At 38.2% G+C, this 26,227-nt stretch overlaps 2 protein-coding genes and 1 pseudogene across 2 annotated transcripts in view; 2 read left to right on the top strand and 1 right to left on the bottom strand.

The window, feature by feature from the left end:
* LOC140711435 (uncharacterized) overlaps positions 1–26,227 on the bottom strand; it is a 354,739-nt gene that overhangs the window by 296,869 nt on the left and 31,643 nt on the right. The window lies entirely within an intron of this gene.
* LOC103214543 (large ribosomal subunit protein uL13 pseudogene) lies at positions 9,797–10,461 on the top strand (annotated as a pseudogene).
* CSNK1A1L (casein kinase 1 alpha 1 like) lies at positions 21,100–23,568 on the top strand. Its single transcript, XM_007960189.3, has one exon. It carries the CDS (start codon positions 21,556–21,558, stop codon positions 22,567–22,569), a length of 1,014 nt encoding a protein of 337 aa, XP_007958380.3. The 5' UTR covers positions 21,100–21,555; the 3' UTR covers positions 22,570–23,568.

The raw sequence follows: 26,227 nt of genomic DNA, 5'->3' as shown, positions 1-26,227 counted from the left end.
TTTTCCCATTTGTTGGTCACAGGTAATTTTGTAAACAGAAAAGGAAACACATTGCTCCCAGTCTCTACAACAACTTCATTCTGTCTCTAAAAACAAGAGCCGGGGAGGTATTCTTCAAAGAATGTATCACTATATATGAAATTTAAACAAGAAACAGAGTCAACACTGAAGTGCTGGATGAAAGGGGAATTTTGAATGTGCTGAAAATTTCTATTTTTGAGGAGGTAGCCAAAATATATTCATGTCTGTGCAAAATTATATGTGTGTATGTATATATACATACACAGTAAAGCATTGCAGCACCTCTTTTTCTTTTTCTTTTTTTTTTTTTTTTTTTTTTGAGACAGAGTTTCACTCTTCTCACCCAGACTGGAGTGCAATGGCGCGATCTTGGCTTACTGCAACCTCTGTCTCCTGGGTTCAAGCGATTTTCCTGCCTCAGCCTCCTGAGTAGCTGGGATTACAGGGCACACCACCACGCCTGACTAATTTTTGTATTTTTAGTAGAGACAGGGCTTCACCATGTTGGCCAGGCTGGTCTTGAAATCCTGACCTCAGGTGATCCACTCATCTCAGCCTCCCAAAATGCTGAATTACAGGCAGTGGCCACTGTGCCCAGCCTAGCACTTCTTAATAATAAATAATTGAAAGCAACTTAAACATCTTTCAATAAGAGATTGGTTTAATAAACAATAGTGTATTCATACCATGAAATAACATATAACCACAACAAAAAATATGGAAGTTTTTTATACACAGATATAAAATTATCTTTAATATATATTGTTAAGTGAAATGGCAAGGCACAAAGAAATGTGTATAGTCTATTATTTTTGTAAAATGAAAGATATGTACTATCCTGTGTGTGTGTGTGTTTCTACTATAATAAAACACATACATTCCTTAAAATCCTGCCTTCTGCAAAGGTTTCTGGGGTGGTTTGTTACAGAGCATAATTTTAGCATAGTTACTGATCTACTATGTATGTATCATAATTTATTCTACCAGCACCCTACTGAAGGCCATTTGAGTTGACTCCACTCTTTCCCACTACCCTGACATGTCATATTTTTATTAGTATATCTGAAGGATAAATTCATTAAAATGGGATTGCTGATTGAAAGACGGAAATATGTATGTAGTTTTGCTAAGTAATATCAAGTTACCCTCCATAGCCGTTTGCCATTTTGTATTCCCCATGCCTCGCCAACAAAATACTGTAAACTTTTGGAATTTCACCAATCTGATAATTGAAAATGGCATCTCAGTATAATTTTAGTATACATTTATCTTATTATGAGTAGTGCATCTTTTAATATATTTTAAAGATATTTTGCAACGTTTTTCTGTAAACTTCTCACATCTTTTGACCATTTTCTACTAGGTTTTTCATCACTTTCTTCTTTTTATTATTAAATTTATTAGTCCTTTGTCCCTGGAATGGGTAACATTTTTTTTCTCAGTTGTCATTTTACCCATCACCCAGGCTGGAGTGCAGTGGCACAACCATGTCTCACTACAGCCTCGATTTCCCGGGCTCAGGTGATTCTCCCTCCTCAGCCTCCCAAGTAGCTGGGAACATAGGCACACGCCACCACGCCTAGCTAATTTTTGTATTTTTAGTACAGATGGGGTTTCACCATGTTGCTCAGGCTGGTCTCAAATTCCTGGGCTCAAGCAATCCACCCGCCTCAGCCTCCCAAAGTGCTGGGATTATAGGCCTGAGCCTGGGAAGATTTTTTTATGTAGTTAAATTTATCTGTTTTTAATGCTTCTAATTTTGGTTCATATTGGAAACTTAAGTTTTCTTCTAGTACTTCCATGGTTTCATTTTTTAGCTACCTCTCTGAAACATCTGCAGTTTGTCCTGGTATGTGGAGAAAGGAACAGATCCAATCAGATCTTTTTCCAGGTGACTATCTATCCTAACACCATGTAACATATTTATTTGAGGTGTCACCTTTCACATATAGTACATTTTAGTATATATTTGAGTCTACTTCTGGATTTTCTGTTCTGTTTCATTGGGCTTCTGTCTATACACTCACTAATATCACACTGTTTTCAATAGAGAAGCTGATAAGGGTAGCTCCCCTACACCCATATGCTGCTTTTCTTTTTCAGAATTCTTCTGGCCATTCTTTGTTTATTCATCTCAACAAACTTTAAAATCAAACTGGTTAACTCATTAAGAAAATCTAATGCTATTTTTATTGGCACAGCATTGCATTTATAAATTAACTTAAAAATATTTGAATACATGGCCAGGTATGGTGGCTCACGCCTGCAATCCTAGCACTTTGGGAGGCTGAGGTGGGCAGATTGCCTGAGCTCAGGAGTTGGAGACCACCCTGGGCAACATGGTGAAACCTTGTCTCTACTAAAATACAAAAAATTAGCTGGGCATGGTGGCAGGGACCTATAGTCCCAGCTACTCAGGAGGCTGAGGTGGGAGAATTGCTTGAACCTGGGAGGCAGAGCTTGCAGTGAGCTGAGATCATGCCACTGCACTACAGAGTGGGTAACAGAGCAAGACTCCAACTCAAAAAAACAAAAAAATTGAATATGTAACCTTTCTGAAATGATTATTTGAAAATGTGTATCAAGAACCTAAATATTGGTACTTTTGACCTAGTAATTCCTCTTCTAGTAGTCTATCATAAGGCACCAATGTGCAATTACAGACAAAAAATGATATGTTCATTTCAAGTCATTTAAAGTCACATTTATGAAACATTCTTAACAGTCTGAGAAAATGTGTCTTGTGCAAACAAGATAAGGATGCCCACTCTCACCACTCCTATTCAACATGGTAGTGAAAGTCCTTGTCAGAGCAATCATGCAAGAGAAAGAAATAAAAAGTATCCAAATAGGCTTAGAAGTCAAATGATCTCTCGTCACTGACAATATGATTCTACACCTAGGAAACCCTGAAGACTCCACTAAGGCTCCTTCAACTGATAGATAGCTTCAGGAAAGTTTTGAGACACAAAAATCAACGTATACAACTTAGTAGAATTTCTATACACCAATAATGTTCAAGCTGAGAGCCAAATCAAGAACGCCATCCCATTTAAAATAGTCACACACAAAAAGAAACAAAATACCTAGGAATATATCTAACCAAGGAGGTGAAAGATCTTTACAAGGAGAACTACAAAACACTGCTGAAAGAAATCATAGATGAAATAAACAAATGGAAAAACATTCCAAGTTCAATGACTGGAAGAGTCAATATTGTTAAAATGGCCCTACTGCCCTAAGCAATCTATAGATTCAAAACTATTTCTATCAAACTGCCAATGTCATTTTTCATAGAACTAAAAAAAACTATTCTAAAATTCACATGGAATCAAAAAAAGAGCCCAAATAGCCACAGCTAACCTATACAAAAAGAGCAAAGCCAGATGCATCACATTCCCCAACTTCAAACAATACTGTAAGGCTACAGTAACAAAAACACCACAGAACTGGTATAAAAACAGATACATAGACCAATAGAACAGAATAGAGAACCAAAAAATAAAACCACACACCCACAGCCATCTGATCTTCAACCAAGTTGACTAAAGTAAGCAATGGGGAAAGGTCACCCTAGTCAATAAATGGTGCTGGGATAGCTGGCTAGCCAAATGCAGAAGAATAAAACTGGACCCCTACCTTTCACCATATATAAACATTAACTCAAGATGGATTAAAGATTTAAATATAAGACTTCAAACAACAAGAATCCTATAAGAAAACCTAAGATATACCATTCTGAACATCAGCCTTGAGAAAGAATTTATGACTCAGTCCTCAAAAGCAATTGCAACAAAAACAAAATATTGACAAGTGGGACCTAATTAAACTAAAGAGCTTCTGTACAGAAAAAGAAACTGTTAACAGAGTATACAGACAATTTACAAAATGAGAGAACATATTTACAAGCTATGCATCCAACAAAGGTCTAATATCCAGAATCTGTAGGGAACTTAAAAATTCAACAAACAAAAAACAAATAACTCCATTAAAAAGTGGGCAAAAGACATAAACAGACACTTCTCAAAAGAGGACGTACGAGTGACCAACAAACATATGAAAAAATGCCCCACATCACTAATCATCAGAGAAATGCAAATCAAAACCACAATGAGATACCATCTCACACCAGCCAGAATGGCTATTATTAAAAAGTCAAAAAATAACAGATGCTGGTGAGGCTGTGGAGAAAAAGGGATGCTTATACACTGTTGGTGGGAATGTAAATTAGTTTAGCCAATGTAGAAAGCAGTTTGGAGATTTCTCAAAGAACTTAAAATAGAACTCACTCAACCCAGCAATCCCATTATTGGGTATATATGCAAAAGAAAAATAATCATTCTACCAAAGATACATGCACTCCTATGTTCACTGAAGTACTATTCACAAATTCAAAGACTATCAATCAGGTGCTATCAATATAGGTGCCCATCAACAGTGGCTTGGATAAATAAAATATAGTACATATATACATACCATGGATATGGATATGACACAGCCATAAAAAGGAATGAAATCATATCATTTGCAGTCACATGGATGCAGCTGGAGGCCATAATCTAAGTAAATTAACACAGAAACAGAAAATCAAAGACATCATGTTCTCACTTATAAGAGCTAAACACTGGGTACTAGTGAACATAAAGATATCAACAACAGACACTAAGGACTAATGGAGTGGGGAGAGAAGGTGAGAAGAAAGGGTTGAAAAAGTCACTATTGGGTACTATGCTCACCATCTGGGTGATGGGATTGTTCATATCCTAAACCCCACCATCACACAATATATCCATGTCACAAACCTGCTCATGTACCCCCAAATCTAAAATAAAGGTTGAAATTATTAAAAATAAATAAATAGGATTTAAAAATCATAGTTACCAGCATTATGTTGAGTGCATAGAGAAAAGATTAGAAGGAAATGTGATAAAATAGCAGAAGTTAGAAAAATGCACAGATGGCAGGAATCCCCAGGCTACACCGGGAACAGGGTATTAGAGCTCAATTAGGGTGAGAAGTGTGTGACAGCCAATATTGAGTGCTGGAGCCCATGAAGGCTGAGGAGGATGTCTCCACATAAATGGTGGCTGTCCACACCTCCTCCACAGCTCCTCCACAAACAGGAGGTATGGACAGCTGGTAAAGGATGTCGGATCCTGAGCAGAGAGGGAAAGAGAGCATCCACATTGAGTAGCAGCTCAGCTCAGGGTGTTGGTGGCCTGAGATGGCTGAGGTGGGCATCTGAGAGGGGGAGGGGAAGCCATCATGGCAATGGGACACAGAAGCCAGCCAAATATGAGATAATTTGTGCATCAAATTAAATAATGATAGTAATGGATTATGACCCATTGCATAAAAGAGGAAAACAAGAAGTCCAATCTGATATAAATACCAAAAAGAATAAATTGAAAGTTTTATAAAGAATGGGATATTTTCATCTTCCAAATATTTATTAATTTCAAAAGGAAAAAGTAGCTTTTCAGGAGATAATTCTGCAGACACCACTTTAATCAGGTGAACAACTTGAGCATCATCAGTAATGGGACAAATTGAAACCCTGTGCCTCCTAATAGAATGTAATGAGAAGAACACACTTCTGTGATATTCCTGCCAAATTTGCATCACCTGAACCTAATCATGAAGAAACATCAGGAAATTCAATTGCAAGAACATTCTACAAAATAACTAGTGATCTTCAAGAGTCCAAGTCCTCAAAGTCCACAAAAGACTGAGGAAATGTTCAAGACTGAAGCCAACTCAAGAGACCTGACAACAAGATGCAACACCTGATTCTGAACTGGATCTTTTGTTACAAAAGACCTCCCTTGGGAAAACTGACAAGCCTCAAATGAGGTCTAAGGATTAGAAAGTACTAATAATTCAATGGTAATTCCCAGAATTGTAGTATCATATTTTGCTTAAGAGAATGTCCTTGTTTGAAGGCTATTCGCATAAAGTATTTGGGGCATCATAGTGGAAACCAGTAAATAGTTCAAGGCAAGAAAAGGTCCTTATACTATATTTGCAACTGCTCTATAAGTTTAAATTATAAAAATAATTTTAAATGAATTTAAAATTTAAAGAAAAAATAATAATAATAAACATTTAAATGATTTTTAAAAGTCATGTACTTTGACCCAGAAATTTCACTTCTGATAGTCTACTTAAGGAAATGATTCAAAATACATGCCCACCTCCAATAAGCTGGCACGTCTATTCACCCTTCAGGTTTTAGCTCAAGGTAATTTCCTCAACAAAATCTTCCCTGACTTCACCAGCCCAGATCTGAAGCTTCTGTCAAACAATCTCACATCAACCTTTATGGCCTTTATCATGGTTTATAATTACCTATTTGTGCAAACATTAATTATTCCTCCTCCTTGAAGTCAAGGACCAGGTTTGCCATGCTCACCTTTATATCCTCAGTACCCAGCACACAGCAAATACTCAATAAATATAAACAAACCTGTCACTGATGGATGAATAAATTAAGATAGATCAATGGATAGATGGATAAGTAGCCAGATGCACAGAGAGATAATAAGAAATGTTAAGAGCTCTCAGTTAATGGCCATAGCTGTCATTCAGATCCATCCCAGGGACCTAACATTAAAAAGGTCCTGTTGATCAGAAGAGATAAAGGACCAAGAAGAGCTGAGCAAAGAAACACATTTAATAATTAGTATAGAACCCACCTGCAATTACTGGAGCATGTACAGTCCAGCCAAAGGGGGATTTTTTTTTTTAATTTTTGTAGCCATAGTGTCTTATTTTCCTATTTTATGACCGCTGAAGTATTCCCAGGCCCTCTCTTAAACCTAAGAATTCACGTATTGGTGAGAATAGCTGGACATTCAATATATTTTTATGATTCCTTTTTTAATCCTCTATTGTACATGTAATAATGCTGAACAAACAATGAAATGTAATTCCAATGGTTTCATGAGGAAGGAGAAAGACCCTAACTTCTGACAGAGAAGTTCTTCCCCTCTTTGTGGAAGGCCCTTATTGAAATGTAGATCACGATCCTTACTCAAACTTTTGTCTCTGTTTTTGCATCTGACTTTAGGATCCAAAAAAAAAATTCCAATTGGTGCCTTTCCTTCTGGAATTGTAAGTGAACACAATAATACCACCTGTTTAAACGTGAAGTGGATATTGTTACACAGAACACACCAGTGGCTTTTTCAATGTTAAGCTAATGATGCCTCATGAATGTATGATCTATGGAGAAATCCCTGTAGTTGTACCTGCCAATGCTGTTTGTTGGAGAATGAATGTTGAATGTTTTTTCCTCACAAACAAAAAACAAAAGACCTCTAAAGAGAGGGTGATACCTGTCTTTATTCTGGAGAGTGGGGGAGCAAAGTTAAGAATATATAGGGCAATGTTTTTAACTAAGGGTATATATTACAATCCTCTTTGGAACTTGTTAAAAATGCAGATGCTTGGAACAAACTTATGAAAATATGGATTCGGTGAGTGAATCTGAAAATTCATATTTTATAATTCTGGAGGTGATCCTGATGACCCTTCTGATTGAAGATAAATATAGGGACGGCTGGAGACAGTGGTGCGTGCTTATAGTCCCAGATATTTGGAAGGTTGAGGCAGGAGGATCGCTTGACCCCAGGAACTGAAGACTAGCCTGGGTGATATAATGAGACCCCCTCTCACACACAATACACACACACACAAAAATACTAAACAGAAAATGAACATTTTTCTACCCTGAATTATTTAGTCCAACACTTCATGTTCTCATTTTGCTTTTAATAAGAAAATCTTACCTGGCATGATATTTATTATTTAAAAAGGAAAGACTGATATATAAGCATATCAGAGATAGAGTGAAAACTCTAAAAGATCTCTCTAAAAGAAATTAATACAAAAGAAGAGAGAGGCCTTCACTCTCTTCTCCCTCTCCACCCTGAATTATCACACCCTGGGGAAACTGGGCTGTGGAAAAAATTTAACTCTAGAGCACCTTCTGCCAAGAGTGAGATAAATTATCAGCAAGCCCGCAGGGTTTGGGCAGCAGCCCCAGAAGCTACCATGGCACGCCAAGGATAGAACAAAGCACCCAGTGGTGTGGCACAAAGCAGTGAAATGTTGCTGAGCACTTGGGAAGCACTCCCTGGGGGCTATAGGAACACTGAGAACTGTTGCTTTCCCCGAGCTGAGGGGCGCTAGAGTCAGAGTGATCCATGATACAGGTGTTCAACGAAAGAATCTGTGAAAAGTTTCTAGGAATAAAATCCATAATGTTTTTCCTATCCCATATATAGGAAAATATTTTTTAAATAGTGTATTAGTGTCACATAATCTATGTTTGCACTAGAATCATGCAGAAATGCTTCATTTCGTTTTTGTCAAAGACACTTTATCTGAAAAAGTAAGTCAGACTTAAGACTTCACTTCTCAAATAATATGAAATTTCTCTGTCATGCCATGTGAGATTTTCTTCATTAAAAGCAAAATGAGGTCATGAAGTGTTGGACTAAATAATTCAAGTATAAAATTTTTAATCTTTTATTTAGTTACCCATTTCAATTTGAGCTGTACAGTCTAAGTTTTCTACCATCCTAGTACTTTGGTCATGGTTGTTTCCAACAAAGCACTAAAATCTTTGAATTTTCAGTTCTCTAACATTTCAGAAATAGTTCAAACCACTTAAAAGTGAGAGAGGATATTTAAAGCAATGTTATGTGAAAAATACCTCTATTTCTCTTCTTCCCACTGCCCTTCAACCCCCTCCCCCACACCATTTCAACACAACCGAACTTCCCTCCAGCTAATCCCTATTTCTGTCCTTACCTTCAAAGCTACACTTCTTATTGTGCACATTCTTTCCCTCATTTCCCCACCCCTCATTCACTCCTCAACCCATTCCAATCTGGCTTCCATTCCCTTTGCTACACCAAAACCACTCTCCCTAAAGTCAATGAGCTCCATCTCCCAAAGATATTACTTCTCTGAAGAATTTTATACTGCTGGCCTGGGGCAGTGGCTCATGCCTATAGTCCCAACACTTTGGGAAGCCGAAGCGGGTGGATTGCCTGAGGTCAGGAGTTCGAGACCAGCCTGGCCAACATGGTTACATCCCGTCTCTCTAAAAAAAGTACAAAAAATTAGCTGGGCCTGGTGGCGGGTACTAGTAATCCCAGCTACTCGGGGAGCTGAGGCAGGAGAATCGCTTGAATCCAGAAGGCAGAGGTTGCAGCGAGCCAAGATTGCGCCACTGCACTCCAGCCTGGACAACAAGAGTGAAACTCTGCCTTAAAAAAAAAAAAAAAAAAAAAAAGAATTTTATGCTGCTAACCGCTTCTCTCCCCCCTTGCACCTATGGCTGCAGCCTCCTACATCTCTAGCCACATCTCGGTGCCAGACTTCTCACCCACCAGTCTTTAAATATTGATGCTCTTTCAAACTATCGCAAGGACAGAAAACCAAACACCGCATGTTCTCACTCATAGATGGGAATTGAACAATGAGAACACTTGGACACAGGAAGGGGAGCATCACACACCAGCGCCTGTCGTGGGGTGGGGGAAGGGGGGAGGGATAGCATTAGGAGATATACCTAATGTAAATGACGAGTTAATGGGTGCAGCACACCAACATGGCACACGTATACATATGTAACAAACCTGCACGTTGTGAGCATGTACCCCAGAACTTAAAGTATAATAAAATAATAAATAAAATAGCTTTACCAGGCGGCTGCCGAAGAGGGCGGAGGTGCAGGTCCTGGAGCTCGATGGCAGAGGCCATTTCCTGGGCCGCCTGGCGGCCATCGTGGCTAAACAGGTACTGCTGGGCCGGAAGGTGGTGGTCCTACTCTGCGAAGGCATCAACATGTCTGGCAGTTTCTACAGAAACAAGTTGAAGTACCTGGCTTTCCTCCGCAAACGGATGAACACAACCCGTCCCGAGGCCCCTACCACTTCCGGGCCCCCAGCCGCATCTTCCGGCGGACTGTGCGAGGCAAGCTGCCTCACAAGCGAGACCAGGCTGCCCTGGGCCGCTGCAGGGTGTTTGACTGCATCCCGCCACCCTACGACAAGAAAAAGCGGATGGTGGTTCCTGCTGCCCTCAAGGTCGTGCGTCTGAAGCCTACAAGAAAGTTTGCCTATCTGGGGCGCCTGGCTTACGAGGTTGGCTGGAAGTACCAGGCAGTGACAGCCACCCTGGAGGAGGAGAGGAAAGAGAAAGCCAAGATCCACTACCAGAGGAAGAAACAGCTCAGGAGGCTACGGAAACAGGCTGAGAAGAACGTGGAGAAGAAAATTGACAAATACACACAGGTAGGTCCTCAAGACCCACGAACTCCTGGTCTGAGCCCAAAATAAAGACTATTAATTCCTCAAAAAAAATAAAATAAAATAAAAATAAATAAATATTGATGCTCTTTGTGTCTCAGCCATGGGTCCTTTCTTCCCCGACACAAAACTAGTGATTGCACACACCTCAGGGGGTGAAGCCCTCCATTGAAGGGAAAATCCAGTATCTAAAGGGGAAACCCAGCTCTAGGTCATTACTGGCATGCAGAAATAAAAAAATAAGTGTTGCCTGATTTTTCAGTTTTTCAAGAGTTTAAATCTGGATCATGTGGAACCTCCTGATTTTTAAATACTGGCAAATAAATCATTTTCTAATAATTGTAAAAGCTAATGTGCTAATCAAAGTAAATCCAACATGCCTACTAGAATGTTTATCTCTCTGCTCTACTCTTTATTCTCTTTTCATAATCTCACCCATGCCCCATGGTTCAATTACTATATAAACACCAACTTGTAATTACTTATCCATAGAGTAGGCCCTTTTTGAAGCTCCAGATAAATTCAAATGCCTACCCAACATTTTTACTTGGATGTCTTGAAAGTGCTTCATATTCAATATGTCCAAAACAGAATCCATGATCTCCTAATCTGATTCTTTTAGAAGAGCAGACTTGTTTTATTGTCTCCAATAAATGACATAATTATGGTTACTAACAGCTATGTGTCAGGTGTAGTTGGGCATATGTATATGCAAAAGTGTATAAATATATATTTGAGCCATATATATGTGTGTAATATATATTTGAGTATGTGATATATATGTGAGATATATAGCTTGTATATGTGATATAGATACATATATGTGTATCAGTATTATAGCACTAGTGTTGCCAGAATATAGTAAAGAATTATCTGTTAGAAAATAATGATAAGACTTGGAATTGACTCAGAAGAGAATAGCTTACATGATAGTCACAGTGAGGAAGGTGTCAACTCAATATAAGGCAGAATGTCTTATACTGGATGCCATAATGCACAGGTTCTCCTTGAGGAAGGAAGGACTTATTCCACTAGCTGCAGGTGGACTGCCAGAAGATGTGCCTCAGTTTTTAATCTTTCTTGGGGATGGACCCAGCTGAAGAGAATTGCCTTGCCAAGATGGCGCCTCCTTTTGGGGAAGCCAGCCTGCAATGACTGGTCATGATGGAGGTATAAAGGCCCAGCCCTCCAGCCCAAACTCATGATAACTCTGGGGGGCAACTGAAGGTCCAAGCTCACCATGGGTTCAGCTAAAGGCTTTGTCTTCTGCCCTATAGTATCTCCTTCTCTCCCTTCCTCAGGGGTGATGCCAAGGGAACTCCCTAATAAATGCCCCACACCTTAATTTTCCTAAGTCTGCTAACTGAAGAGCCCAATTTCAGAAACTTGCCCAATGGCAAGTGGAATGCTTGCATCCTAAATAGTCTGAGTGCATTGCTGGAAATGGCCAAACAATGATAGGGTTGTTACTTTTGAATATTACAGGAAAGATGCATACATTGGATGTCTTCTAATGTTCCTTTCAAATGTAAGATTTTATTCTCAGTTTTGAATATTGGAAATCATATAATTAATAATTTATTTACAGAGAACTTTACAGATTATACATATTATCTCATTCAAGCCTCCCCAAAACCAAATGAAGTAGGTGGAGTATTAACCCCATCTGACAGAGGAGAAAAACAAGGCTCAGAACATTATTTGGTCCAAGAGCACCTATTTATTAAATAAAGGATCTAGTACTTGAACCAAGCTCTTCTCACATTTAGCATATAACCAAGATTTCTTTCACCATACTATATAAACAAAAAGATTCTAAACTTTTAATTTGCTTTGCTATCACCAGTATTTTTAATGAGTTTTTTTAAATCATTGAAAATGCAGCTGTATTTCTATTTGCCAGGTCTAAGTAATTCCATCCAAGAATTTTGATGAGATCTTTGAGATTTACAGGATTCCTTTATTATTTCATTTGACTCTATATAAGAGTCTGTCTTTCTGTTCAGTTGTATGGAAATGTTCTATGATATATACCTGGCAGTACATATTTCATTGCCTCCAGACTGCCAGGACCAAAGCCAGAGATCCCTTAGCAAACTGTTGCATGTTAACAAGAACATTACAATAGCAGGTGAAGGAAGTTTTGCACAAAATATTTCTGAAATAAAATGTTAGCAGGTAGACTCTATTCTAGCAACCACCAAACCAGACAAAGGAAAGCCTAGCCCTTCAGGTTACCGGAACTTGAGATTTTGTGGTAGAAAAACTTAAACAAAAGCCAGACAAGTGCCCTGCTATCATCTTCAGAGTTACATTAGTTTATCAGAATGGATGGAAGACTGAACTACTATACTCTGAAGAGAGACAAAAGCATCTTCCCCCAGCTCCCAATTGTGTCCTTCAACACAATAGTATAATCCAAATTAACCTTACAAAAGCAACATGAATCCAGAAGTCTTCATGGACTCTAACCAGACCATATGAGCCTTTCCATCAAAGACTATTTCACACTTGACTTTATGGAACTCCCTTGGAGGATCCTAGAAGGGAAGAGATTTTGTAGTTATGAAATCCAAGTGTACTTTGTTACCATTTTTCTTCTTTCAGGTAACAATGAGGGTTTAGTGTGCACCAGACCAAGTCAAGGGCTTTGCATGCATTATTTCAATGAATCCCAGCTGCAGTTTTGAGTTTGCTATTAATATGTCCCTTATGCAAATGAAAAAGTGAAGCTCACTTTTCCTAGGATCACTGGCTTGTAAGTGGCAGAGCTAGTGTTTGGCTTTCTCTAGCATCTGAGCTCTTCACAGCTCCACATTGCCTTTTCTAAGTCCTTCAAAATGAAAAACATTTAGTCATCTAAATTGTCCACAAAATGTAACACAAAATTGTAGATCGTGCTATGCAATCTTCAGATTAGGTTAAAACTGAGTAAAATCCACCTAGTTCAGCAGCAAGAACTCTAACTGAACAGAAAACAGGATCTTTACAACTCTACTGTGTATATGGCAACCTGGGCTATAGTGTAGACAGGGGATATTGACAGGAATCCTACTCTGACCAGTGGGCTTGCCACTCCAGATTTAAGGAGTCAAAGGAAATAGCTCTAATTGACATGATTTTGAGTTTTCTTGAAAAGCAAAAGACAATTAATATTTTAAAGGGCCACAAATTACAAGAATAATCAAAAAGCACAGTTTCTAGGATTCTAGAGGCCAAAGAAAAGGCAGAAAAATAGAATAGTTTCTGTCAGGAGCCAGCGTTATTGGAAATACATTTCACAACAGGAATTTAAAGACTATTACAGAAACGTATGTCATAAAACATCACATCCCATTCAAGGGATCTAAGGTTTCAAATAAAGAAGTTAAATCTTCTATATAACACAAAATAATTCTGTAGGTGGCCTAAAAGAACAAAATATGAACATATTGCTATTTCCTTCCAGTCCTGCAAGCTACCATAGCTCTGCTGAATACTACTACGCCAAGTAATTGTGGACAAGACTGGGAGAACTGGTTCTCACTTTCTCCACAAGTCACTGAAAACCACGACATGATTATTAGAAATACAGGAAAGAACAATACCGATGCTTATAAAAGAGAAAATGAAATGAATATAAGACCAGGCCAGATTATTAAGGCAGTGAAACGACTGTTTATGATATTTTGATGGTAAGTATACATCACTGTACATTTGTCCAAACACATAGAATGTACGACGAACACCAAGAGTGAACCCTAATGTAAACTATGGAGTTTGAGTGATAATGAGGTATGAATGGTTCATCAGTTGTAATAAGCATACCACTCTGGTGCCAAATGTTGATGGTGAGGGGGCGCTATGCATGGCTGGCAGGGGGTAGGGAGGATACGGGAACTCTGTATTGTCTGCTCAATTTTGCTGTGAACCTAAAACTTCTTTAAAAAAAAAAAAAAGTCTTTAAAAGAAGATGACTAGCCTGGGGTCACATGACAGAGGTTGGGAGACCCACAGAGGTCCACAGGCAGCATCTTAAAGAAACAGAGGATGAGTAAACCAAACTCCACAGCTCTACCCTGCCACCTTCCAGTCATTTGCTCCATTATGCCAAAATAGTCACAGAATATTTACAACCCTCTCCTCCTTGTACTCTTCATGTTGTTTGCACAGAGTTGTCTACTTTTACAAATGTATAAGTGTGTCTATTTTATTCCATTTACTTATTTTTTAATTAATTTATTTTTGTAGAGATAGGGTCTCACTCTATTGCCCAGACTGGAGTGCATTGGTGCCATCATAGTTCACTGCAGTCTCAGACTCAAACTCAAGTGATCCTCCTGCCTCAGCCTCTCAAAGTGTTAGGATTATGGGCAGGAGCCACAGGGTCTGACCTTAGTGTGCCTATTTTAAAAGGAAATACTCGCAAAGTAATGAGTCAGTAAAATCTATTATTGAACATTTTAGTTGCAAAATTAACAGTTACTAATGTTCACTATACAAAAATTGGTCTATAATATTTCCTTTTTGCAGCAAAGTTTAGCATAGCAAGCAGTAATTTTAGCACATATAAAAAGTATTAAAAGCTGTGTGATGGGTACATGAAGGATTATTACATTATTATCTACTTCTGTACCTGTTTGAAATTCTCTTTGATATAAAGGTTTTCTTTAAAAAAAAAAAAAACTGAACTATAAAACCTGCTTAATGTACCAATAACTCTACATAAGGCAATTGAATTGCTGTCAGATTGTGTTATTATAGTCATAGAAAAATATTCTGTATTCTATAGCACCATCATCCTAAAGCATAGCATAGTATTTAAGGATCTGAGTTCAGGAATCAGACTGCCAAGGTACATTCCACATACTTCACTTCTTAGCTGTTAAAACCTTGGAAAAGTTATTTTGCTTAAGCTCCAATTTCCGCACCCAGAAAGGGAATAACATCACCATAAAGCCATTATGAGAATTAAATGACATAAAATGTGTGTAAAGTCACAGCACAATGTCTGCCTCATAATATGTGTTCAATAAATATAAGTTACTATTAATATTGCAAGGTTCTCATAGATATTAAAGTTAAAAGAAGCAGTAAAGCCAATAAAGAGTTCTAATCTATAGATGGGGAATGAGTTCAGAGAGTCACAATTCAGAAATTAAAAAACATTTCTCCATTCTAGTGTATTCCTAAATTTTTCCTATTAGAAGATATTTTATATAATAAATTTATATAATAAATTAGAGTATATTTATTAATAAATTAAAATATATTTATTAGAATATATTCTAATAAATTAGCATTTAGAATTTATGAAAATTTTACAAAAATAAAAGAAATTGCAAAATCCTAGCATAGTCTTTTAACACCAGTTAAATAATCCAAAGAAAGTTTTGCCATTGATTCAATCAATCAGTTGTCAAGTTGACTTTGGCTTTTACTTCTCACCAGGCCTTCTGGTGACATCTCCTCTGTGGCCTGTCTCACACTTAGCCAAAGATAAGTGGGTTATTTGGATTCTCTCATAGTCTCCCCCATAGATACATGGAGAACTACCTAAACAGCTAGTCTTTTCCTTTCATTTGCCACAAAGGTCGCTATTTCTACTGACAACACCCCTAGGTGTGAAGTTTTTCCACACTGTGCACCAAACTAAATGATCCCCCTTTGGCAGGGAAGCTGCTGGTTTTCATGTTCAGCAGTGCCCTCATAAACTTCTCAACAGATCCATCTTGCAAATGGGGTACAGAAGACATGGAAAGGAGAAGCCCCAGATAAGAATGCCATAGACTCCCATTGCTCCCACTAACTTACATTTAGCATTTTTTTGTGTGGATAATTGCTTCTCAATTTGTTGTATGTCTTTGGTGAATTTCAAGAGCACTGAAATGGTTGTTTTAGACTATACTGTCCAGTTTTATTATTGTATAATATTTTATAAGAAAAAAATTAAAACATACAATATTTTATCATGAAGGTAAATAGTAAGACATGTTCTAAATTGTCTAACTGGTTGCCATTATTATTAGTATTTTGTTTTGTAAACAACAATTATATGCAAAATAAAATGTTCATCCAATCTCAATGCAATATTGGCCCTTGTCTAGACAGTGTTTTTATGAGGAGTTACATTATCTAATATTTAAATTATTCAAGTTCCTTAAAATGTAAGGATTCCAAAAGCTGGTACTAAATAATAATTCATTATTTAGAAACTCCTTTATCTCAAAAATATGTCTTTTCTGACAGATCATTAGGACTACTGTTTTTTTTTTTTTTTAAAAAAAGGATGCTAGACATGTACTGTTAGAAAGAGTGTATGATGATTGGATAAAATTAAATATCTCTGTGAACTTAATTATAAGGAACCAGATTGAGACTTGAAAAATAAATATATTTGACTGCAGAACCCAGAGTTATAAAAAATATTTGTACTCTGCTGTAGATGCTCTCTCTTAGACAAAATTGTCAAAAAGGAATTTCACCGGGATTAAGTGCAAGCCTGTGTATGCACATTCAGGATGCACTAAACTGTAGTTCAGCCAATCCTTTTATTTTCCAATCCATTGTTCACCCTAATCACAGTCAAACTAATCACAAGATGAATCTATAAGATAATTAAAGCAACCTAAATTAATGGATCATTTATACTCAGACTCATTCATTTTAAGCGTCTGACATAATTACAATTTACAGCTTTCTCTTTGTATTAGAGGGGATAGCTGTTAGAACTTAAGCACAATTAGCTGAAAGGAACTGGAAGATGCAGTAAGTGTGATATTATGTTATGAACTGTTCTCATGTAATTTTTCTGATCTTTAAATAAAGTAACAAAGTTAATGAATGTGTTCACATAATGATCTGCCAACAACTTGAATGGTCTTAATAAAGTGACTATCTGCAAGAAAAAGCAAAACAGGTTACACACTCCTCACTGCTCTGGAAGGAAGTCTAGAAAGGTGCCAAAATTGCAATAATTTCATGGGAACCAAACAAAAAAAGTAATGATTTTTAAGGCTAAAATTGCACCCTACATTCTCAATATAGTAAAATTGGTATTTAAAAGTGTTTTCTTTTTTCCAGAAATATCTGGAAAATGAGTGAGTTCCAAAATGAGTGAACAGAAAGATGCAGAGCCATGTAGAAAATATTCTTTCATGAAGAAAACTCCAGCACATTACAATGACGCCCTCTGCTGTGGTTTTTGATACTACACCAAATAGCCTCATTTCCAATATGTCTCATTGTCTTTGCAGTGCCAATACTTCCAGAAAACTTTGAGGAAAAAATGACTTAAATCCTTCTATAAAGTTAGTGATCTCCAGGATCTTTTAAAAACTGAAGTGATTGATTCTGGGTAATGTTATTCTGAACATAGTGTTTGAGCCACATAAACTTCAGTAAATCCCTTAGTGACAGCATTATTTATTTAAGAACATATTTTCACTTATTTTGTATTCTATTTAAATAGTTCCAAAAGGAGATGATATTCACGCCAAATGGTTTCTGTAATGACAACTGCTGACCCAATTTGACAGCCAAAAAAAATTTTTTTTTGCTTAGAAATTTTTGTGTCTCAAATGACCTTTCTACTAAAGTGTCTCCATTTCCTGGGAAAGGACATCAAGAAGCCCAGAAAATTAACCCCAAAATTCATATGAGACTAAAACCAATGCCATTTGAGTATCATTTCTTAATTGCCAAAAGCAGATGTGGACTTACAGGGAAGTGAATAAAGCCTCCTTTGCAAGGTCCCTTCTAAGTGTTAGGAGTGGACAGGAGTTGTGAAGTATTTCACGTGGGGAGGAGAAGTCAGATTGCATTGTGGGAACATTTCTACATAAGAATTTCTGGTCAATTGTGTCAAGATAGCTTAGGGGATAAAAAAAGAGACTTGAACCTCTAACAGTCAAGTAAATTGTAATGATTTCTTTTCCTAAGTTAAATATTTCATGCCTGTTTGTTGTTGCTGTTGTTATTATTGTTGTTGTTTTTCTTAAAGAAGGCCACAAAAAAAATTGTATAAAGTTCAGGACCGACAAAACCTGAATTGGCTGTTAGACAGTACAATACTACCCAGTACAATCCTGCCCAGAATACGTTATTTTATTTTTACTGGGGTCATCTTGTATTAATAGAAATTATTTTAGAGGCAATTTTGAAACCAAGGCTAAATCATAGCTTTAAAATGCATTGGTAAAATACTTTATACAACTAAGAGAAAGAAGAGAACTAATATATTCTCAACAGTGAAGCCACCCAGCGTTCAGGGGCCGGCCTCTAGCTGTTGATATCTATGTAGGGGTTAAAAGTACTGGCTTTGGAGCCAGGCTATCCTGGATTTCCATTCTGAATCCATCATTCCCTCCTATCTATGCCACCTTTGGTGAGTCACTCATGCCCTGCAAATAGGAGGCATTCAGTAACTATTTGTTGAGTGAATGAATAAATAAATAATGCATCAATCCCACACACTGTCCAGAAAACTTTATCAAATACAGTAGTTCAATTTACTTCCATTTTATAAACTATTTGTTGCCCATCTTTTAGGGAAAAATATTGGACAAAAGGGTGGGAGGGGATGCAAGAGTTTAAGCAAAGTGTTGCTTGGGTTTAAAAAAGAGTATTTAAATTTGGTTGAGGAGATTGGAAAAAGTTTCATGGAGCAAACAGCATTTAGGGAAGAGCCCTGATATTAGGATTAGACCTGGGTGATGTGAAAGATAAAGCAAGCTGGAAGCATTTCAGGCTGAGGAAGCAACACCATAAGCCAAGACCCAAAGATGAAAAAAAATGCAAGGAGTATGTGTTCGGGGAAAAATCAGCAGCCCCACTGGCTTGTGGTAAGAGAATTCATGGGAGACTGGATTGGAAGCTATTCAGGGTCATATCACCACTTCAGTCACTGATCCTCCCCACCCTGGAGATGCTCACAACTTCCCTGTAAGTGAAGGTTCACCCAACCACCATTATAAGTTACACTTGACTTTCTTTGTAGACAGTGCCTTTATTTAACTGATACAAAGAAGTATGGGACTTAGTAAACAATTAATAAATTATCATTAAACTCTTCTTGTTCCAGTATTGAAAGGGGATTTTTTAATTCAAGCTTTTGTCCAAGTATGGGTTATCTGTATCTTTTTTGAATAGCGACTTCTTTCACATAGAGATTATTTGAATTTCAGGGTTCATGTTGAAGCTATTGACTGGAAGACTGAAAGGGAAGGAAGCGTAATGGGCATTGGGTTAACAATATAAATTTTGTTCTAGGTTATTAGAAGGGAAATTGTTCTCCATGCAAATTTTGACAAAGTTGGATGAGTAAATGAAAGAAATGCCATTCTAGTTGGTACAGTATAAAAAGTAACTGCCTTGGGCCAGACTTCAGTTTCAAATTGGCCTCCAACACTTATCTGTAGTGTGGTCTTGGGCAATTCATCTAACCTCTCTATGCCTTGATTTCCACTTGTATAAAATGAGAAGTACAATCACAATAATAAAATATGCCAGCAGTATACTGTATTACTATCCACCTGTGGGAGGAGTATGTATTTTCACCCCACTGTCTTTGGGCCTGGCCATGTGATGTGTTTTGCCCAGTGGAATGTGACATTTGCCACTCCTTTTATTATGAGAACAGCATGCTCCTAAGGAGGCTGCTCTTTCAGCCAGCATTCTAGAACAAAGAGGACACAGGAAGCAGAGATGCAGCTGATCTACAGCTTACATAAAACCTGAATGATAAATAAACTTTGTCATTGTAAGTCACTGAGATTTGCGAGTTGTTCCTGCTGCAAAGCCAAGTAATACACTGTGCCACCCACCTCAAATATTTGTCTTAAGCGAACTTTAAAAATGTTTTAAAGCACTTTATAATGTTCTGTGCCCGTCTATGTCTCAAAGTAGCTCCTACTCTCGCTATAGATTGATGCAGGTCAGAAAAGTTAGAAACAGCACTAACTTATGTGAGACAGTAAAGTGGGAATACCTACTTTCAAAGCTGCACCTCTCTCTCCTGCCCTTCTGCCATTGGTCCCCAAATTCGTTGCTACTGCCCCGTTAGGATTATACTCAGTTCCTATCCCATATCCTCATAAAACAAAATAATCGCACAGGTTTTGTTATTTGTGATGTGAACTTTCATAAAAATATTGAAATGGTACCGCTTTTTCTGCTAGTTTTGGCCCCAATTCTTCCGAGAAAATGCTCAGAACTGCCGGCATCTGTTTCTTCTCTCTATTTTGGTTAAATTTTACTTGAATCCTTCATTTAGTCAGTTTTGCCAGAACGTCTCTGTGGAATCCTATTTAAATTCAAAGCACTCTCTGAAAAAATTTCAAAAGGATCGCTTAAAACACACACACACACACACACACACACACTTCAATTTAACTAGCAGTAAGTAACTCTTGTTGACTAAACTCAATAAAGAAGCAACCACTGAGACCACAGAGAAAAAGCCCAAGGGGTGGCACCCCGACTGGCATTAACCCAGGGAGACATGATGGCTAGGGAAGCAGGTGGGACAATGACTAGGCCCGAAAACAAGAAAATCTTTGTTATAAAAGCCTCCCATTTCTGCACAACTAAGTTGAAAGAAGGTAAGCTTCGAGTTACAGAAGCCTAGGCAGTTTTGAATTCCAGCTGGCCCGCAATGTCTTGCAACCTTAGGCCTCTTACCTGAGACTTAGCCTTTCTTACCCAACGAATCAGGGAAAATAACAGCTATCTTACACGACTAGCAAGTTCGTGTTAAATGGAATAAGATGAGTGGAACACCTAAGAGAGGACTCAAACATTAATAGCGTCTCCAAAAATTCTCGATTTGTGGTTGGCTGAGGCGGAGGAACAAGATGGCGGCGCCGGCGGCGTAACCGGGCCCTCGGGCCCACAGCCGTTGGCAGCGGTGGCAGCGGTATCGCTGCCGCAACTCCCTGTGCCCCCTTTCTCAGCCCGCGACGTCGCCGCGACAGCGAGGCAGCGACTGCCACCCAGAAAGAGGTGGTGGCCCAGCCTGGCAACCTTGAGAAACCCTCGAAAACTGTGGCCTGGCGGAAACCCTGGTGTGCCCTGGGGATCAGACTGACTCCAGGCCCTGTAACACCCGGAGAGGCCTCGGTGGCCATTTCCAGCAGCCCTCACCCTCAGGCTTGTGGGGCTGGCGGGCCCGGAGGCCTCCATCCTCCCCTAGAGGGGTCAGGGCAGAGCCCAGCCTCCATCTTTGCCTCTCAGGATGGCAAACAACAGCGGCTCCAAGGCCGAACTCGTTGTGGGAGGGAAATACAAACTGGTGCGGAAGATCGGGTCTGGCTCCTTCGGAGACGTTTATCTGGGGATCACCACCACCAACGGCGAGGAAGTAGCAGTGAAGCTGGAATCTCAGAAGGCCAAGCACCCCCAGTTGTTGTATGAGAGCAAACTCTACACGATTCTTCAAGGTGGGGTTGGCATCCCCCACATGCACTGGTATGGTCAGGAAAAAGACAGCAATGTGCTAGTCATGGACCTTCTGGGACCCAGCCTCGAAGACCTCTTTAATTTCTGTTCAAGAAGGTTCACCATGAAAACTGTACTTATGTTAGCCGACCAGATGATCAGCAGAATTGAATACGTGCATACAAAGAATTTTCTACACCGAGACATTAAACCAGATAACTTCCTGATGGGTACTGGGCGCCACTGTAATAAGTTGTTCCTTATTGATTTTGGTTTGGCCAAAAAGTACAGAGACAACAGGACCAGGCAACACATACCGTACAGAGAAGATAAACACCTCATTGGCACTGTCCGATATGCCAGCATCAATGCACATCTTGGTATTGAGCAGAGCCGCCGAGATGACATGGAATCCTTAGGCTACGTTTTCATGTATTTTAATAGAACCAGCCTGCCGTGGCAAGGACTAAAGGCTATAACAAAAAAACAAAAATATGAAAAAATTAGTGAGAAGAAGATGTCCACCCCTGTTGAAGTTTTATGTAAGGGGTTTCCTGCAGAATTCGCCATGTACTTGAACTACTGTCGTGGGCTGCGCTTTGAGGAAGTCCCAGATTACATGTATCTGAGGCAGCTATTCCGCATTCTTTTCAGGACCCTGAACCACCAATATGACTACACATTTGATTGGACGATGTTAAAGCAGAAAGCAGCACAGCAGGCAGCCTCTTCCAGTGGGCAGGGTCGGCAGGCCCAAACCCAGACAGGCAAGCAAACTGAAAAAAACAAGAATAATGTGAAAGAAAACTAAGCATGAATGAGGAACAGAAGAATCAGAGCAGATGATTCGAGCAGCATTTGTTTCTCCCCACATCTAGAAATTGTAGTTCATAGGCACACTAGCTAGTGGCTGTGGACAACCATTTACTTGGTGTAAAAAACTTTATTTCAATATAAACTGACTCTGGGGAGCGTGGGTGATGCTGTATCCCAAGGCGTAGCCGCTGTAATTGTGAATATTAACTGAGGTAGTGAAACATGGTGTCTGGTTTTCTATTGCATTTATTCAAGTAGAAAAATTAACTAAATGGTTGACACACACGAATTGGTGGAGACATTGTCCATATGCCAATTTTTTTGTTAAAACCTTTTATTTTGAACTAGACTGCTTTGAGATCTCATTTCAGAAGAACAGTCTTCAGCCACAGCTGTGAAGGTTGTAAATGCTTACAATTGAGCATTTTTAGGGTTTCTCCATCCCTGGAGTCTGCAAATTGTTCACACTAAAAGCATTCTTAAAATGGTTGGCTTCTTGTTTGCAAGCCAGCTGATCTGGTAGCAACCAAAAATTCCAGTTTTGAGAATAGGAAAGATACTGCCTGCTTACCTGTGAAGACATAAGAAAATCTTAGTAACTACCAGATAATCTTTAGAATTCTACACTAACTTTATCATGTTTTCAGTATTATAAAAACAACAACAACAACCATATTTGTCACAGAAATTTAGTTAACATCTTACAACTGAACATGTATGTACATTGTTTAGATAAATGTAATCACTGTAAACACCTATATGATCTGCGATTTTGTTCATATTTTGAAATGGGAGCTTTTATGTTTTACAAGTTCACTAAAAACAAAACCGTTTCTGTAAGGAAATGATACTTTTTTAAACAACCACCAAAAAATGCCTTGCTGATTCACTAGGAAATAAAAATCTCCCCAATTTTTTGCTGGTCAACTTAAAGTCATTTGTTACATGATATTCCTTTGCAAGTAAATTTTATTTCATGACATAACTTTTTTCAATGTTTTTATTCTAAAATAATTGTTTTGTATGAAGAGGAAATGTATTCTTTCATTTTTCTTTTTCTAATGACTTGTGGTACAGTATCTAGTACTGCAACTGTCAGAACTTGGTATTGTGACTTCTTCCACTGACTAATAGCTGGGCTGATTCAAATAAGACTGCAAGCATTGAAGGGTTTGACTATAAAACATTGTTGTTTAAAATACTTGTGAAATGGCTATAAGCAGTTGACTTTTACCCTTGGAGAGCACACTGTGTGAGGTTCTGTGATCACTGACCCTCCCTAACCCCCATCTGTTTCTCTGAATTATGTGTGTGTGTATGCGCTTCCTCTCAATCTTTTTGCACCTTCTTTTTATTTCTCTGATGCAAGATAAAGGAAAACTCATTTCCCTTTTAATTCTTTAAATAGTGTAATTTATTCACTTACAGCATGTCAGGATAAATTAAAAGAACATTTGTCTGAAAATGCTGCCAGGAGCCTATTGTGTAAATGTAGGCATTTTGTAAAATAACCTTGAAATTGTAAATTGCCACATGTTTGGTCAGATTATATCAGGTTTCATTTATTTTTTTATTTTTTTCATTTGAAAACTACTTCAGCAATAATTAATTCCATGATTACCGCATTCTGCCATTAAGGGATATATTAGTACTATAATACTGAAGAAATCTTAATAAGTCCAAATGTTGGGGGTAGGAAGCTTCTTTGTTTCTTTCTATCCACCCTTGTTAGTTAAGGTATTTGTTTCTTAGCTATTAAGCCCTTTCCAGAAATCAGTCTCATAAAGCTATTTTTGAGTATAGTTTATATAAAGGAAAAATATTTAACTTTGGTAGTAACTTTTCCAAGCTTACCTCTATCTAGCAAGATATTTTTCAGTGCTTTTATTCAGTATGTACTTATTCTGAAATATTTTTATATTCTTGCCATTTGAAAAGGTTGTGGCATAGTTGTTGTATAATGAAGTTGCAGATTTAAAACTACTGTTAGCTTTGTAAAACAAAATATAGGTGTTCCATTTTTCTTCTAGATACCATTCATTGTCTTCACAGTTCATAAAAGAAGAATGTGAAATGCAGTGAATGCTGTTACTAGTCATGCCAAGAGATGAATCTCATTTCACAAAAATTACATTATGTTTTTCCACTAAAGGGTGATATAAGTTGAAGACACATCACTGCGATATTGGGAGACCTCACCCCTTAAGGCTCCACAGTGACTTCCTCAGCCGAATTCTAAGTTACTGCTCTTTACTTTGTTCACCCATTGGAGAGTGCAGTTTTTTTACACATTGGGAGATGGCCATTCTAACTACTGTTCAATGTCTCTGTTTTGGGGAGGGTAAAACAAGAAAATTTTGAAAAGAGTATACATGTCCAGGCACAGTGGCTCACGCCTGTAATGCCAGCACTTTGGGAGGCCAAGGCAGACGGATCAGCTGAGGTCAGGAGTTTGAGACAAGCCTGGGCAGCATGGTGAAACCTCATCTCTACTAAAAAATACAAAAAGTAGCCATGCGTGGTGGTGGATGCCTTGTAGTCCCAGCTACCCATGAGGCTGAGGCAGGAGAATCTCTTGAACCTGAGAGACAGAGGTTGCAGTGAGCTGAGATCGCACCACTGCACTCCAGCCTGGGTGACAGAGCAAGACTGTCAAAAAGGGAAAAAAAAAAAAGAGTAGACGTGAAGGGAGACACTGGTTATCCTACCATATGGATGTGCTTATGCTTTGATGGTCTACAAATAGATATTTGGAGGTTTACCGTTACTATGATTTTTCCACCAACAAATATTTTTATTAAGAGATTTTCCTAATTCCATTATAATAAAAATATCAAACAAAAGAGGTTTTTTTTAAAAAAAAAAAAATCGTCTTCTTGGATTCTTTGTCATTAACCTTCTTCCATTGGGAACCTATGGCCGAGTAACAAAAGGAACTATATTCTGCCACATGAAGACAAAAGACAATAATATATTTTGTATTCTAAAGCCAAAACTTAAAAGAAACAGCATGCACACATTTATATATATGTACTTTTTTCCTTGACATATTTATAGCTTCTCATAGGTCACACACATTAAAAAGTAGCACACATCTGAAATGTGCAGAAGTAAAATCACACATATTCCAAATAAAGTACATCTTCAGTTCTGTATTTCTCTGTCCTCCAACTTTGAAATCCCTAGGAACTACAAAAACAGGGAGAGAAAAAGAGAGCCCCCCACCCATCAAGAGGTCATATTGAATGATTCCAAGGGATAGTGGAAGCCTGTACTGAATCCAGGTTTTTAAACTGCCAAGTTTTAACTCCTGGCTGCAGTTCCCAACATATGACATAATTTAGAAACTTGATTTAGGCACAGGAGAATCACAGGACTTAAACACTATGTCCCTCAGCATGTAAAATATTTATGGAAAATCCAGGCAAGTAATAAGCTGTAAAGAAACTAAAAGGAAAAACTTTTGAAAAATGGCAGCTATAGTATTTTAAATCAAAAAGGGAAAAAGAAGAAACGATGGCCATTTTATTAATGTGTAAGTTGAGTGGAACCTCTTTGGGTCCTTCACAGCCTTTCTATTCTTCCACCATCTTCTAACATCTATGATTCCTTGGGGCCATTACGAGACCCACCAGGAGGATGGAGCAGCTGAG

This window comes from Chlorocebus sabaeus, chromosome 3 (assembly GCF_047675955.1).
Source record: "Chlorocebus sabaeus isolate Y175 chromosome 3, mChlSab1.0.hap1, whole genome shotgun sequence".
NCBI lineage: Eukaryota > Metazoa > Chordata > Mammalia > Primates > Cercopithecidae > Chlorocebus > Chlorocebus sabaeus.
This window is presented reverse-complemented; position numbering and strand designations above follow the sequence as displayed.

Coding starts and splice junctions, on each gene's coding strand:
- CSNK1A1L (XM_007960189.3), top strand. CDS start 21,556: ATGGCAAACAACAGCGGCTCCAAGGCCGAACTCGTTGTGGGAGGGAAA.